The sequence below is a fragment of the Embiotoca jacksoni genome, unplaced genomic scaffold, assembly GCF_022577435.1.
Source record: "Embiotoca jacksoni isolate LCO1_2020_lvr unplaced genomic scaffold, fEmbJac1.0.p SCAF_8, whole genome shotgun sequence".
NCBI lineage: Eukaryota > Metazoa > Chordata > Actinopteri > Embiotocidae > Embiotoca > Embiotoca jacksoni.
Genome location: NW_027185436.1, coordinates 18,307,049 through 18,324,200, shown reverse-complemented (window position 1 = coordinate 18,324,200; position 17,152 = coordinate 18,307,049). Strand labels below are relative to the sequence as shown.

Sequence of the window (17,152 nt, the reverse complement as noted above, 5' to 3'; positions counted from 1 at the left end):
CTGTGGTGTGCAGCAGAAACAGTTCGTTCACATTGGCAGTAAATTTGCTATATGGTCATTTTCGGTCTCTGACTGCTGTACTTTGGTGCTGTGGTGAGGAGCTGTGGTTGGCACATACTAAAGCAGGCCCTGGGATCCGTCGAGGTCTGAGATCCTCCATTCCTCTTTCTCTTTCCAGCACTGACGCAGCAGCTCAGGGGTTCACTCCCCTCCGACTTCCCCGCTGCCCTGCCTCCTCTCATCGCTCACCTCTCATGCCTAATGAGAGTCCTGGCAGTGAGACTGCTGCATCACTGCAGGTAGGTCTGCTCTCATTAGCATTTAAATAAGGCCTGGAGGTGAAGTGGCTGAACACATTGTTTGTGAGACATAATTTAAAGTTAGATTCTGACTCTTGTTGGGTCGTGAAGTCGGTGGTTTTGGTGGTTTGTTTAAATTCGTCTTTCAAACGAAGGGGTGGTGTGGTAACCATGACGCTGTGAGCCTGCTCTGGGATCTATCAGACATGATGTGACGTCTCCTGTAAAGCCACAAATGAATTAATGTCATTGGCCCCGCTGAGTCAGACCTTCCACTTTAATACAAACCAGGAGACAAAAGGACAGAGACAGCAAATTACATAATATCAATAATTTCTGCATTTAATTCAACCCAAGTTAACAAGGAGGGAAAAAGGTCGGATTTGTTTTTCTGGGCACAAATTTAACATCAGACTTGTTAGCTAAGTTAGGAGTTTATTGAATCATACATTCGTGTTCACAGTAACAATCCACTTGGAACAAACCTTTATGGTGAATTTGCAAAATAAGGTACAGGCAGTGTGTTTTTCTTTTCATAACTAGAGCCCTCATTCAGGGGACATAAAGTTCACCAACTATTTACTCTTGTTTCGAAAAGACTTTAGTGGCAAATCAATAAAACATATTTTGAAAAGCTGGAAATATCAAAACACTTGTAATATTTGCATCAATGTAGGGTAATAATTGTCATGTCTGGCATGTGTACGTAGTGTTAAACCTAAGGCAGGAGGAGTATTTACTCCACGTAGCTCTACCAGAATAAAATCGAAACGGCTCCAGAGGCAGGGGTGGCCTGCTCACAGATCTGATCCCCATTACAATCACTGACCTACTCTGTTTAAGGAACAGACACCGAACACGACTAGCTCGATGGGAAATGGTTTTACAACATGTTTGTGTGTCTCAATGATACCTAGAGAAAACTAAATGACGAATTTCAATCCATTAAAATTCAACTTTTTTTCTTTTTTTTTTTATTATAAAAGCAAATTTGGCATCTGAAACATCCTGACACCTTGTGAGCCAAATGTAGTGGCACCTAAACCTTAAGAAGATGTAAACTTATCAGATCTCACATGATTGTTACTTCTACTGTCTTCATTGTACTTAAGATGAATTCTTTGTATGTGTGGAAATTAAATTATTGAAAGGTAAATATTACCCATATGACTTCAGGAATGGCTATATCGAGTGTTAGGACATTTTAAATATGCAAATTACATTAGAACCAAACATTTAAGTTGACTGGCCAATAGCACCAAACAAAAGCAAAAAAAATTGTATAAAGGGAACAAAGCAATATTTAAAATAATATGAATTTTGCTCACTGTACAGGCAGCGTTAAACTGTGGCATGTTGACCACCATTCCCTAAACTCATGGTGGAATAAACCTGTAATGTTAATATCACTGCTACATTGCTGCAATGGTGTTACATTGCCTCAATAAAAATACAAAACGTTGATAATAGCAATATCAAAACACTGTACATTCAGGTACTGTAGATTACACGACAACAAGCTTCTTTTTTTTTTGCATAAAAATGTGTGACTGAGGTCCTGTACAGTATCTGAAAATATAAAAGCTTCTTTTCACATTTCACAACAAGGGTATGCAGGCCATGCAATGGATTGCTAGTTATCTACATAAAAAATATCAAGTCAGATCATGCCTTAAAGTCTCCCCACCCCCACCCCCAACCTACTTTATCGTTAAGTATCATAATCTCTCCGCGGCGCTGTTGTCGGTGGCACTCAGAGAATACAAAAAGATTAAAAGTGGCAGAATTCCCTCTGCTCTTTACAGCCAGCGAGAAATTTACTAAAAGGCTGAAAGAGGTTGCACCGTGTGGCCACTTTTTCCCTCCCTGACGATCCAGAGAGCGGATAGTTGATGCTCCCTCGTGTTGGTGTAAGATGCTGCCCTCCCACCCCCAACCTCCCTGCCCCTTCAGGCATTAATAGATCCCAGTCTATGCGTGGTTTATGGATTCAGAATGACACTGGGGGCGTCCTCTTTTTCTCTGCACTGGAAGGTGGCGTGAGCCTGCTCCAGATCCTCCATCACCACCAGCAGCCGAGCAGCGATGCCCTGACCTGGCTTCATTAGCTGAACATTACACTCGGCGCCATCTACAACACAGAAATGTAAAGATTAATTTACGGCTCTTCCGTTTTAAGAATTTCCACATCATACCCACGTGCAACCTTGATATATTATTTCCTGTTCAGATGGACCATTAGTGAGAACACTGGCAGACAACTGTTATATATCCAAGATAATAACTGAAGGGCACACACGGCAATAAAAATACTTCTTCCATGTCAGAGTTTAGTGTCACCTGGGTGAACGTCAGAATTGATCTTCTTTTCTTTATTGCTTGACGTCTGATCAGCGTCTGGCATCTCCAGATATTTTTTCCTGCAGAATGAATCAGAATTATGTCAAATAATCACTGCTTTGTCAGAGAGCTGCTTGGTCTTTTTGTACGGTTTAAATATTTGACTCACTGTATTATCAAGCAGCATCAAGAAGCAGTTAAACAGCAGTGCAGTGCATTCCTGTGTTGCAACATAGACCTCTAGTGTCCAGTGAATGAAGTGCATCCAGGCTGAGGATGCTGACGTACAACTGACCTGAGTTTGTCTTTGCCCTGGACAAGCTGCTTGTATATCATCTGAGTCTCAACGTCGGGATCCAGCGGGTCACTCCAGTCGCCCAGAGTCACAGCTGAGTGGGTTCTACTGCATCCTGTAACTGAGACAAAGCCTTTTATTTAGCAGTGGTGCTCTACAATTTAACCTCACACCATAATATATCCTTCAGTTTGACTATTTGATGAAGATCTCAAACTACAAGTGTGTACATGATGGCAGCAATCAAACCCCAAAATCTGGCATTGAAGGTTTAACCTGCGGGGAACTTGTGTGATATAGACAATAACCGATAAACTGATGCTCGCGACTGTTAAAGTCCACACAAGGAATTTAATCACTTCCAGCTTTCAGGCAGTGGCTGAATGTAATTGGTCAGAGAAAATCACATTATGATTCTCAGAGCTCGTTCTCCACTGAAGCAACAAAAACATGGCAGCTACAAATTGAGGGTTTAGTCATTAAATATGGATTTGCCAAGAACTCATTCGCTCTTTAAGAAGTCAACCAGGAGCGAAGCAAAAAGCTGTCATATCATAGCCTAAGCATGCATGTTAATGGACAAATACTACTTATACTCTGGGATGCATTTAATTCCTGACAATCTGGGGTCTTGGGTGTAATTCATCTATAATTGTAAATCTGAGCAAGATTCGTCATCTGTGCTCATAAGCGGTGCAATAAAAAGAGATAGTCATGCCACATCCTGAGTCGTCAGTATTAGAAGTCACAAGAGCAGGATTACCAGCGCGGTCCGCCTGCAGGCAGCAGGTCCACTTGCCGCTGCGATGAGCCCCCGGGTGGAAAGAGGGCAGCATGCGCTCATTGTAGATGCTGACTTTCCTGATCGCAGACAGCCACTGGTTCAGCTCATTCACGTTCTATTTAGACCAAAAACACAACAACAACAACAACAACACAAACACTGAGTTTAGTGGACAGATAATAAGCCTTTGTGCAAAGTAATTCTCCACATCTATAGTGAAACTAAGGGTCGGATAAAGGGAATTCGTATCAATTATATGAAAAATAAAACTTTTTCTCAAAAAATTACACTTGTCATCACTACTTTTTTTTTTTTTTTTGGTGTTAATTGTTATCAAAGAAAGAAATCATGCTTTGTGACAAACTTGAAAAAGATCATGCACTTTGTTGGTGACTGGGTTGGTGTCAGTGCCAACGCACCTTGCACTGGATGTACATGGTGTGCAGCTGTCCGTCGTTGTCCTGGGTGATGACCTGCATTACATTCTGCTGCTGAAAGGCATTTTCATCCACCCTCTCCACGGCACACACACACTGAATGGGGATTGAAGAGCGCACCTGCAACAATTCAGCCACAACAACGCCAATTAACACAATCACGCACATGCGGGTAATGACGTGTCACGCTTTTTTGCCTTGGGCAGTGAACACGAAGGTTTAAGTGAAGTAAAGGTGACATTTGATCACAGAGCAAATTAACGAGGCGGTTTCTTATATGGAAATATTTTGCACTTTTTAAGCTACAAGAACCCGTGTGAGACGAGGAGGAAGTGAAGATGAGATCAGCGTGGCAGCAAAGGCTACTTTAAAGTGTAAATCAGCCACTTCCAATGGAAGCTCGCCTCACTGAGACTGGAGTGCTCCAACATGGAGGAAAGGGGCCAGGACATTGTCTGCAGTCTGATTTGCAATGTTAGCATGAATATCCACAGCCTTCAATTAACCCTCGCCTTTATTCCAGTCACACAAAGCAGAAACTGGCTCAAAGAGGGAGCTTTTTTTCGTGGTCTAGATTGGGCTGCTCCCCTCTCCGTCGCCGTCTCTCTCACAGTCTTCTGGTAAGTACATGAGAGGGGATCATTATCACAAGGTTGGGCTCCACATGGTAATAACACTAATGATGTTCTCACAACATCACAAATACATTAAAGCAGGCTGGGGATGACTAAAATGCTTCCTCTTTGTATAAGCTAAGTCGACGAGCGTCCTTCAAAGGGGACCCACGGTAACTAATTCATCACAAGAAGGCATATCAGCTTCCAATGATGGATGATTCACTTTCATGTGACTTTGATTCAAACTTTACTCATATGTTTTGTGAAACAAAGAGAATAGATAAGGATTTATCTGCCAGACATTACTATTCATATTATTATTGTCTAATCCAGACGTCACTGTAGAAGACAGAATAATTAACACTCAAGTGAAAGGCTAAAAAAAAAAAAAAAAAAAACATGACACATGACACAGTGGGTGGTAGCCAGAATGGCTAGTAAAGTAGACATATGACACATGCGGGTGGAATACAAAACTCTAGCCTACTGGTTCAGTACCAACCTGCCAATCAGGAGTCTTGGCATAAGAAAATGTCTCACTAGTCAACCAGAAGTAGCGTTTCTTGAAGGCAAAGCGGGAGAGCAGTTGGGGTCCCTCTGCCTTGTGTTTGTGGAGGAATCCCTCTTTGACTGTGACTGAAGGCATGAACACAGCTCTCTGAGGCACTTCGGACACTGCAGGGAGAAGAGGAAAACAGGGAATTTGAAGAAAACACTCTATTTGAAATGCATACGTAATGAGATATTCATCCAGTCAGACACAAGGTGGTGCTGTGTCAGTAAACAAACATACATTCAATAGTTTAACTGCAGTAAATATCTCTATTTTTAGCTCTCTGTAATTGATGGCACCTCAGTCTCCTTCTTGCATCGCCACACGAAGGACAGCTTCAAAGAGGAATAATAAGCATCCACGTCTGTCCAACAAATCCACCTGAAGAGCATTAAATGTCAAACTGGCCTTTAAGAGAAAAGAGTGGGTGTGAAGTGTTGAAGGAGGCTGAAACATGATATGTCAGAGAAGAAGATGTTTCACAACAACAGCCTCACTGACACATGACAGTAAGAAAGCATTGTTGGATAACCAGTGTGGTGTGTACGAGCGCCTGCGGCTTCTCACTCCAGCTCCCCGCCAGCTTATTAACCGTGTCATCTCTTTTCAAAACCTCCAGCTAGTTATGAATATTTCACAACGAGGCTTCAGTGTTGTTTCACTTAATCCTGATATCAGCTGGGAGCTGCTACGCTGGCAGTTGGCCTGCGGCTGATTAGCTCAACAGCACGACGTCTTGACTTTGCTTTTGATCACCACTTTAGCGGCGCGTTCGGTGTTCTCTGACTTACCGATGTCATGATCTATGTCAATCAACTTGTCCAGGAAGTCCTTGACGGAGGCCACACTGCGGAGGATGATGGGATGAAGAGGCGTCATCCACTGCTCCTTTCCGTGGCCCAGCTGAAGGCCCAAGTTGCCGACACTTTGTAGTGCCTGGTGAGCCATAAAGACACAACATTCACTCAACCTTTACATCTTCATCACATCAAATCTGCAGTGACTGACAGAACTCAGTGAGTGTCTGCATATCTCAAAGTCGAAGATCAAAAGGCTCCCTGAGGCCAAGCATGCTGTGAGGCCCTTTGTCCGGCCCACACCTGGCCTAGGGCGAGGAGGAAGTCCCTCTCTACACCCCTCTCTGATGCTCGGCTTTGAACCGCAGTCTAGTCGCAGCACACACAGCGGTAAAAATAGCCCGTTCCATGTCTGTGTCTAGGGCCCATGGCAACAGCAGTTCAGCACCATGGACAGCAACCACCGAAGCCACATGTGGGTGAGGAACGCGTTTTTACTTTCCCTCCAACATGTGAACCCTGTTTTTAATGATATCCAGGGTGTTTATCTCAGAGACACGTAGGGGTCACTTCCATCCAATAGCCTGGTTAACTCTCTGTTACAACCTGCGTTTCCTGCTGTTTCACAAGGAAGTGATTTTTCACCGGTGTATTTCTGTTGCAATTTGATCTATTTCCCGTTAAACCAAGGCATAATGTGAGGAGGTATTGTTTTATGGAAAACAATGGCACAAAAAAACACTAAATACTCTGTAGTTGATGTGTTGTGTATGATCTAGAGTTGTCATGAATTTGCTTGTCTTGGATTTCCCTGGGATGCTGACACAGTGTATTTGAGAAAGGAAACACCATTTTTTAAGGAAAATATTGGAAACAATTACTGATACTTTATATTGAAAGGAATTAACAGCATTACATAAATACCTAACAAGGGGGAAAAGCAGGGAGCAGCACAGTGCTTTACCTGCATACAAAAGCACTGTTGCCTGTTCACATTTATTTTTACTCCCAGAACATGAAATTGCTCACTGCTGGCAGACAGCATGTTGCCTCTAATCCACCTGTTGTTTTTTTCTCCGCTTAAGTGCGATATCTGGACATGAATAAATTATTAACAGCAGGGTCCATGTGTATGTGTGTTTTGAATCATACCTTGGCCAGTAGTAAAAGCGTTCTGCTTGTACGTGTGTCAGCGTGCTGGTCTCTCAGCTGGAACAGTTTAGGCGTGAGGATTGCAGGAGCGAAAAAACGCAGGAAGAAGAATCCACTGATGGCCAGGTACTTCACATCCTGTCGACATTAAGGTGAGTTTCACAAAGTGAAGGTCAGTCTCCCACAGGGTAATAGCTGCAGTTCAAATCATACGACCTACAAATGCATGATTAGTATTTTTTTTCCAGCTTCTTCTCGCTGTGTTTTGCGCCAGACTGACCTCATTCTCAGGCTCAGTGAATTGCTCCTCTACTCTCTTGTGCAGCTGCTTGAAGGCCACTCTCATGACCGGAGGACACTGATCGACGGAGCCCACGATCGATTCAATGATGCTGGTTAAGTAGCTCTGCAGCATCTCCACACTGCTGTCTCGCACCTCTGCCTCCGACACAGCCCCCTTAAATGAAATCCGTCTTCAGAGACAAAGAAAGATCTTGTAAACGACTGAATCCCTGCGTCAGTGGTCTACAGAGTAAATACAATCCAACAACCAGCTGTTTTGTTTATAGATTTGTCTAAATTATGTAAATATCATCTTTATTCCAGAACACTAATTAAAATAAAGTCTAATCGACGCTCTTATTTACAATGACTCCTATAACACAATAGATCCATGTGCCTGATTATGTCATTACATGTGAGAGCATGCTGTTCCACAGATTGGACAGATGATCACACTGTACTGAAAATGTCCGAAGAGATATATAGACGGGGGAGTGGAGACAACAAATAAGATGATGGCAGGCAGATCCACCGCAGAGGCAGAGGATGTTAGATCCCGGATCTCTGTCCATGTCAGAGATAGACATCTCAGGGGGCTCATGGCAGTTGCCAAGCAACAGCCTTCCCCCTTTTTACATTCCTTTTTTTTTTTTTTTTTTTTTTTTTTTCAATTTCTCACATTGATGTCTTTCTCTCAGGGGTGAAGTGTAAAGGAAGTGGGGCGTCTGCGCTGGCAGATTTTTCATTTGACCATTCTAATCTGTGAATTGCACACATAAACCTACAAACCACAATCCCCACTTGTCATTTGTAGGACCTGTGAAACAGACCTGGACTGTTGTTAGGTCAGAAAATGATTGTGGTATTGTGATGCGACAGTTTTACCTTGTGCGGTTCAGGTCGATCTTACACGGGTCCAGCTCAATGTACTTCTTCTCATCAAAGATGCGGTTGATGATGGGCTTCAACACCTCATGCAGATACAACATGCCCACAGCCTGACAGTAAAACAATACCATATATTGAAGACACCTCATGTACAGCTATACTACTGGGATTGCTTCAGAAATACGTAACGCTGCATAGTACCGAGAGTAAAAGAGGCACAGTAAAAAGCAGCAAGGGACCATAACACATATGACGAACACATTTAAAAGAGATGTAGAATGTTTGGGAAGAAAACAGCAAAGACTGAACAAAAGGTTATAAAAAAAATGAATAGAAAAATATTAGCTTTCTCTCAAAGTAGAGACAGAAAAATCAATAACTTACAAGTAGAAAAGTAAAACAACAGATACAATAGCCCACCTTCATGAACTGTTCCATGGCCTTGGAGGCAAGTGAGTTGGAGCGAAATAAAGTGTTTGGATCAGCTACAAGCAAAACAGAGAATAAATTTTGTATTAAAATACAAAATATACAATACAGTGATAATACTGATCCAGCTGCCTAGACTTTAGAGAAACAAGGTCATGATCTCTCTCCTATCGCTGTCTCTCTGCTCACCATCAGGTTCTTCTCATCTTTTTATTTCAAATAAACTGAAGTTTTTCTTCATGTGTTTCAAAGAAAAAAAAGTTGAAGGGTTTTATTTACTATAGATTAAGATTGTAAGATTGTACATTTACTATTGTTAGTCATCTTTTTTCATATAATTTTAAATAAAAGGAATAATTTAAAAAATAAAAATAAAAAAAAGAATTAAGTAGCTCACCATAAACCACAATAATTCATGGCTCGTTTTGTTGCATCTCTCTACTGTTTTGCCGAAAATGCACTTTTTCTTTGAGATATGTCTGAGGCCAGAAACCGGGAAAAACATCCCACCACTGCATTAATCACTCCCAATCAATACAATGAACTTTCACACAGACCCTTATCAAGATTGAAACATTAAAAGGGAACCTATTCCGACAGGGTGTGGAGCTTTTGTCTCTTCCTGCCCCCGGTTCAGCCTTTTCCTGTGAGCACTTTTCTTGGATATGCAAGCTTTCTATTCTGTTTGACACATGTTTATCGGCCAAGAATTGATCTTCTGGAGAAACAAATAGCTCAGTGTCACTACTGAGGCCAGACTGACCTTGCTGCAACGTCAACATAAATCCATCAAAGTGGTGGTACTAAAATATGCATGGTGACGGGGGCTGAGTTGCCAGGTAAAATGTTTGGCTCTATGGTTTTCATTGCAGCCCGGTGGGTGTACAGTACATGTTCCTCGCCTCACCCCCCGAGCCCAAACCTTAATGTCTGGCTGCTGATCCTGATCAAGCAGTTACTGTTTGAGATCATGTGGAGTTGCTATGGAAACTTGGGCACTGTGCTTATTATTTCGAACTATACCAACCGAACCCAAAGACCACAGCAGTGTGAATTATCACGGGGATACAGTGCGGAGGCAAAAACATGACTAATCCTGACCACAGAGAAGCCATGAAACGAGTGTTGGGTGAGTAAATAATTGGCATCGGGGTAGTAAATATAGTGTTTGTAGGCTTTTACTGCCTCCACACAGACCGTAACTGTGGCATTCAGAGTCCTTAATGTCAATTCAGAGTTAAACAGCCGCAACCCTCAGAGGGTCTCAGGAGAGTGGAGCAATAACGGCCAACTGGCATGTCCCAAACTCTGACTAACACAAATATTGACTAACAGAGATAAAATCAGACCTTACGCACATTGTGCATTATGCAATCATAGTAGGGCTTCAATATGTATGAGAATATGAGAATACATCATAAATACTGTTAAATTATGAGTAGGTTATCTGAACTACAAGCTACAATATATACAATAAAAAATGTCTGCATATCCTAGTTTCTAAAAGACACTTCACAATGGCTCAGACAGACACTAATATCCTAGAGCTGTGTTTCCTTTAATCTTACTGGTGTGGTTGACCTCCCGGGTGTTCAGGTAATCAAGGAAGGGCACCACCAGGCCTTGTCCCAGGTAGATCTTCACCAGAGTCATTGCCACGTCCTGCCTGCTCTCGACTGTGGTCACGTCCTCCAGCATGGTCAGAGCACTGCTATCCTCCACCTGGAGAGAGGAGAACTCAGGTCACCGGCAAAGTATTTGCGTTTCAGTGGATAAATGAAGAAAGTGGAGTCGAGATGAGTGTGGATCAGGTCAAGGAAAAACACCATGGAGAGGGGAAAGTAACGCATGCTGCAGTCTCTTGACGCGATGCTTGTGAACAAATGAGAATCAGCACCGAGGACAACCTGAGATGCTGACCTCTGTAGGGGAGATTACCGACTCGACCAGAAGGTCAATGAGTGGCTGATAGTATATGGACGGCAAGATCCGATCCTCCACCAGACGCACCTTCAGACGCAGCGCTCCCAGCTTTCCACTGCAGACAAAGGACAAGAACATAGCATCTCAGGAAGTGGGAGTTTTCTGCACACCTTGATCTTTTAAGTGAGGCTCTTTTAAAAATATCTCAGAAACGGACAAAAAAAAAAAAAGAAATCACAGAAATCACAATATTTTTGTGGAGTGATGAGACATATATTAACTTTTAAATTAGCTGTCAAAAGTTCAATGATACAGTAAGGAGAATCACTGCTGATAGCAAATCAAAGCTTGTCTATTCTGCCAGTAGTGAAATGAAATTTTCTCATGGTAAGGAAAGCTGTCAGTGCCCCCAAAATACATTCTGCAATGACACTTTTTCTCTTTTTTTTTTTTACTGTAGTATACTGTAAGTAGGTCTCCAACAAATGTATGCTCAGTGTGCTTGTGTCTATAAAAACCCTTTAAACTGTGAGTCATTCGCTAATGAGCCTCAGAGATTCACTTTACTTTGACACTGTCCTTTTGCGGCTCACTCTGACCTTTTTGTTCTAAAATAATCTCACAGAGCAGATGCTGTCACAGACCTGGCTGTACACCTGCGAATGTTTATTTAAACGCACAAAAGGGAGCTCGGAGGAGAGCAAATACTTTCGCTGAGCACATTTAAACAAAAAAAAAGACAGTGATTGCTACTGTACTACTATTTCCAAAAGCAAAATGCATCTCAGGTATACAAACACACCCAGTCGCCCCATTGCACAAACAAACACAGCCATAATCCTCACCCAGCATCAACCTCATCATTTCCCAAGGGCAGCAAACGAAACCAGCCCTCATACAGAGGTGTCTTCTGCAAACAAGCAAAAGGGATTTCCACCTGTGGAAAGAGAGAACAAACAGGGATACAATTTCAGATGAGCACAAAACTATACAGTACAATACTGTACTGACAGATTACTTTTTTTCTAAAGCAGTCATGAATATGAAACATATTTAATAACTGTGGCATCCTCACCTTTCCTAGAAAGTCATTCTTGCCCACCATGTCCCAGTCCCAGACCTCCACAGTAACAGTCCCCTCCTCACTCAGCTCCACTGGATCCAACTCCAGCTCTAAGGTCTCTCCCCAGTGAGGAAAACGTGTCTTCTTGATAATCTAAAACCCAGCGTCAAGAAATCTTAATAAATCCTTCTTCCTTCATATTAAAGTCCTTCCTATTACACTTCTCCCCACTTCGGTTGTGTACAGTGATATGAAATGAAATGACTTTTAAAGAATGGAAGAACATGTACTTCAGGGTCCAGTGCAACCTAAATATACCGTGCATGCATGCACACAGAGCTCACCGAGGTCTCCGCGCTGTGGTTGTTGAAAATAACTCTTGCAAAGGGATCAGAGGTGCCAGAAATGTCTCTTGGAGCCAAGTCTCTGTGGGTATCACCAGGCCAAAAGACAAAAGAAATGATCAATACACCAAAGTGTTTCGACAAACTCCCATTACCTGCTCTGCAAAATAAATTAGTTAGTGCGGCAACAGCAAGGAAAGGAAGGCAAACCACTACTTCCCCACTTAACCTTATTATTCCAAACTTAATTCACATTCATCTGAGCATGTTTGAATAACAGTGTCGAGCGCTGATTGACATGTTCATTAGTGCCCTGCCTGAGAAGGAGAGATTGCAGCCTGGGACACACAGATGGGGCAGTGAGTGGTGTGATGGTGGCAGTGTGACTCAGTGGGGAGTGAAGAGGCCTGCGGGGTGATGGAGATAAGATTTCAGCTCAGAAATACTGATGGTTTTCCCGGTCTCGTCTACAAGGAGCTCAGCTACAGAAGGTTAACTACAGTACATATAAAATGATAATATGACAGATCTACTATTTGCAATTATGCCTTTGTAGTCTATCTGCCCTTCTGCTCACGAGCCTGCTTATGTTTGGACCACCGTTGTCCATTGCTGTCTCTCAGTGAGATAATTTAACCTCACATATTCTCAGCCAGATTTCCTTTTACCTGGCTTCAATGACTTGACAACGCAGGCCGATCTTCTCTGTGTCCTTCAGTAGCTCCAGACTCAGATGGATCTCCCCCTGGACTTCTTCATCGGGATCCACCCTTGTCAGGTTCAGCCAGCTATCGAGCCCTGACCACACCACAGCACACGGAGAGACATTATTCTCTAAAGCATGAAACACAGAGAACGAATAACAGACACAACAACCAGGGACGCAAATCATATTCTGTCTGTTGATGAATCAGCAAATAATCTCCGTGCTAATATCCAAATACGGTTGGTTTAAACTTGATGGAGAGCTGAATAAGAAAACGTGTTAATCTGCAACTATTTTCATAATCAAATAGTTATTTGAAGTTATTTTTCATGCAAAGAATGCAGAATATGCCCTCACTTTAGCTTTTTAGTTGTTAGGAATTGCAAAGTAATGTAGTATTTCTAGGATCTGAGGTGTGTCACACAAGAAAACATGCAATTTGAAGACATCATCTGAAAGTTTAGGATATTTTGGTGGATATTTTTTATTTAATACATTTTGGCATTCTTTATGCAAAAATATCTATAATTATAATGCAAGGTGAAGGCATGCAGTCAAAAAGCCTTCAATGCCGTCTTTGAGAGTCTGAATACCATGTAAATTATGAGATACCGTAATTTTTTTGTTTTATGACTATCAAACGTAAGAAAAGGTGCAACCTCAAGGCCACACTGAGGGAGTAACTGACTCAGTGCCACCTTGTAGCAATGAATCACAGGTGTGAAGGCCATGCCAGGTGGAGGCATCGGTATGGAGCAAACATACGCCAACAAACACTTCTAGTCATTTAATAAAGCCACAGCATCATCACGACATATCATGTTTCAAATGCCAAATTTCTGGCCAAGACAGCAGAGAACGTACTGCAGCTAACGCTGAGGTAAAAGACAGGGAATGATTCACCTCCTCATTCTACTGCCTCCACACAAAAGGCTCCCGAATCCCGGCGTTTATTCAGACGAGCGCCGGGATGATAACAAATCCATCAATGACGCTCAAAAAAGTGATTAAGAAATGGGAGGAAACCAAATTCAATGTGCGAGAGAGCACTAAGAAACATTCCCAGACTAAAAACAGGCACGTCTCCTCAGCCTCTCTGACTTTTGACTCCATCACGGGAACTGGTGTGTTTAACCTCTGAGCTCTGGTTCATGCACTCGTCCAGTTATAAATTAGTGCTGATTTGCTCAGTTGTACCTTTTGCTTGAGATCCAATGGCTTCTTTGCTCAGAGAAATCTTTCCAATAACATCGTCGTGCCTGTGCAAAAACACAAAAACAAAGATAATCAGATAGAAGCTATTGAGGCTACGATCGAAGTTGTTGAGTGACATGATGAGTGTAGTGGTGGTCATGGGAAGAGAAGAAAAAAACCTTTAATCACTCAATCTGGGCGACCATCTGCCTGATGATGTTTGTTTATTCAAAGCTTGGAGTTGTTTTTTTTTCTTTTTTCCAAAGCATTTAAGCTGTGCACGAGGTTTAAACCCAAATAAGTCCGTTCATGAGCCAACTTAAGCAAACACCGAGGACTATAAATCAACTGCAGAGCAATGTCAGTTAAGAGTAATGGTTGAATATGGAATCATTTTGAGACAGCTCTGGATGACAGCGTTACCCAATCGTGTCCTCGTCCATGACATGAAACGACAGCGAATGGAATCCCATCGGGAGGTGCAACGTGTACTCTTCACCCCAGAAAGGGTTGAGGTTCTTCCACACTGTGGCAGTCCTGAAAAGAAAAGTTTAACGTGCTTGCTAAGCAGACGTTACGCAGAAATGTATGACATGATTGGGTGACACAGAAGAAACCAATAGCATAATGGCAAGGGGTCAGATATCATTTTAAATGTGCTGCTTACCCAATACCTGACAACAGATCACATGCTTCTCCTCTGACAGATCACAAAATGATTAACAACATAGGAAAGAAGAGAAATTGCGGGTCTGCCTCACAAAATATGTTTTTTATGTTCCATACTGTATTTGCTACGTCTGACAGGAGGGGTCGCAAACAGGCTTTATTTCATTTTAAAGGGTCATCTGATAAAAATGTCATGGCGCACTACTCTCAGTTAAAATGTGCTGCTTCAGAAATCATAGCAAGTTCCAACTCTGAATCAGTAAGCTTTCAGGATATATCATTTTGTAAGCGCTCTTCAGGGTTCTGATGAGGTCTAAAAGGATTTTATTCTGTGTGTCAAGCCTTCATAATTCGTTTATATTAATTGAAATCTCTCCGTAACACCATGTATCAAAAAATGGCAAGTACTGAAAGTTGGCAGTGAATTGCTGGTCCAATCCATGCTCTGTTATGGTTATCTTCCTGATTTAAGAAATACATTTTTAAATTTTGCATTTTGTTTTGTCAAGGAAAATTCCTGCAGGACCCATATGCATGGAAACATCCAAATAACAAAGATTTCATAGAAAAACGGGTTTATATTCTTTAAAGAAAATCAACTTTTGAACAATGTTTTGTTAAAAACACCAATTATAAATCATACTGTCAACAGGATGGAAAGATTTCAAAGAGTGCCCTTGCGCTGTGCCGTAAATAAACCCTTCTGTTTCTAAGAGTACGGTACCCATTATCTCCCACCACAATCGACCAGCCTCATCGTCCATGAACATCACACTCGAGGAGTCAGTTGGCCAGTAACACTACAAGTACAACATAATTAGTGTGAGTGTCTACAGTGAATCATTGGGCTGTGTTCCCTCAGCATGCCAGATGGAATAATAACCACGGAGTTCACCCCACGTTCTCCTCATTGTCCACAACAAACTGTTTTTTTTTCTGAGGAAATTTGGGTTGCTGTCCAAACAACACACCGTTCACGAGAGTTGCCATAAAAAAAAAATTTAAAAAAATTTAAAAAAAATTATTTAAATAAATTGGAGGATGAAATAATCTGTACTTTTGCACTCAAACTGAAAGCCCCTCTGAAGCGGTGTATTCTGCTCCCAGCTCCCAGCATTCTCCTTGCTTACACCGGGCTCTCCCTGCAATAATTGATGCGCCCTCTCCATGGTTACCTGCGGGTGTTTTAAAGGCCAGACCAGTATCAGGTTCTCTGGGATGGAGGGGCCACGTTGTGGGCACCACCACACTGATCTCACACACACACACACACACACACACACACACACCACACCCTGGTTAACGTGCAGAATTAGATTCTGCACATTGTTAACCAGAATTGCACAGAATTAGATGACTGATACAAATATATAAAGACTGATACTCTAAATAAACACGATACGTAATCAGAGAGCACTCACCTGGCCACAACTTCATTGTCAACTTTTACAATGCAGTATGGATCACTCGTTCCGGATCTTAAGATGACAAGAAAAAATAGGACAGAATGATAGTCAATAGTCATAGTCAACTTTCCTGAGAGTAAGTTGAATCAATTTTTTTTTGTTGTTTAAATGTCTTCAATCATGCCAATGTCAGTTTCAGTAAATAGAACTGACTATCTCAACTCCTTCAAATAAATTGGCATAATAGGCTGGGCTTTTTTTTTTTTTTTTTTTCTCATCTAACTTGATAAGTGGCTATTAAACAATGGTGAGTCTGGATACAGCTTATTCATGAAAGAAAAGACTTGAGCACATGACACACATGAGAAATTACTTACACGTCTTTGGCCGGGAGGTTCCTGCCCTCGACAATTCGAAAATAAAGAGAGGTGTTTTTGGCCATTTTTAGTCGAGTGCGCTATTAATCCAATTTCTCCTATGTTCCCATACGAGCTCTTATAAATAGTGCTCTTCCAGACCTCCGCAAGTGAGTTTTCTTGGTTTCATGACACCTTCAGCTCGTGACAGAGCACAGCCCACCAGTGGCGCGCGACACAGGCGCGCATGCAGTCCGGTCAGCCGAGCCGGTTAAACGCTGCGGGTCACAGTTGAATTGGGGGGTGAGCGACGTAAACCTTATAGATCTTCTTTTTAAACTGCCCAAAGGACCGTGAACCATCAGAATTGTCCATCCTGAAAGAGACAAGGTCAAATAAACTGCATGTACAAAAGCACTGGATATTATTATTTTTATTTTTTTTTTTCAAAAATGACATAGATCACGACTCGTTTGTAATTGACGTTATTGCATGTTTGAGATACGATGTCACGATAATTGAGAAAAAAAAAAAAAAAAAAAAGAAAAGAAACCGGATGGTCATGCATGATTATGTCTGGTCCTCTCAGGAGCGTCTCTTCTTTGACTCAATGCGCCA

At 42.0% G+C, this 17,152-nt stretch overlaps 1 protein-coding gene across 4 annotated transcripts; it reads right to left on the bottom strand.

Annotated features, from left to right (window-relative positions):
* Positions 1 to 615: 615 nt before the first annotated feature.
* Positions 616 to 16,910, bottom strand: LOC138215953 (rasGAP-activating-like protein 1). Of its 4 annotated transcripts, none has more exons than XM_069178482.1 (21): positions 16,556 to 16,910; positions 16,194 to 16,250; positions 14,527 to 14,640; positions 14,107 to 14,168; positions 12,872 to 13,001; positions 12,204 to 12,285; positions 11,872 to 12,012; positions 11,642 to 11,733; positions 10,794 to 10,911; positions 10,442 to 10,595; positions 8,865 to 8,929; positions 8,442 to 8,554; positions 7,555 to 7,747; positions 7,275 to 7,412; positions 6,117 to 6,261; positions 5,275 to 5,447; positions 4,138 to 4,275; positions 3,698 to 3,833; positions 2,935 to 3,055; positions 2,640 to 2,719; positions 616 to 2,430 (listed from the first exon to the last, which is right to left on the bottom strand). In XM_069178482.1, exons 1-21 carry the CDS (start codon positions 16,618 to 16,620, stop codon positions 2,282 to 2,284), a joined length of 2,466 nt encoding a protein of 821 aa, XP_069034583.1. In that variant the 5' UTR covers positions 16,621 to 16,910; the 3' UTR covers positions 616 to 2,281. The 4 variants fall into 4 exon arrangements, with proteins under 4 accessions (XP_069034583.1, XP_069034584.1, XP_069034585.1 ...); XM_069178483.1 differs by having other exon boundaries at positions 10,812 to 10,911; positions 16,556 to 16,906; XM_069178484.1 differs by having other exon boundaries at positions 10,884 to 10,911; positions 16,556 to 16,905.
* Between the last annotated feature and the right edge of the window lie 242 nt (positions 16,911 to 17,152).

Excerpts from the sequence above, each read along its gene's own strand:
- LOC138215953 (XM_069178482.1), bottom strand. The coding sequence starts at position 16,620 with ATGGCCAAAAACACCTCTCTTTATTTTCGAATTGTCGAGGGCAGGAAC. Across the intron at positions 8,930-10,441 it reads CCGGGAGGTCAACCACACCA|CTGATCCAAACACTTTATTT; the intron begins GTAAGATTAAAG and ends TTTTGCTTGTAG. Across the intron at positions 4,276-5,274 it reads CCAAGACTCCTGATTGGCAG|GTGCGCTCTTCAATCCCCAT; the intron begins GTTGGTACTGAA and ends GAATTGTTGCAG.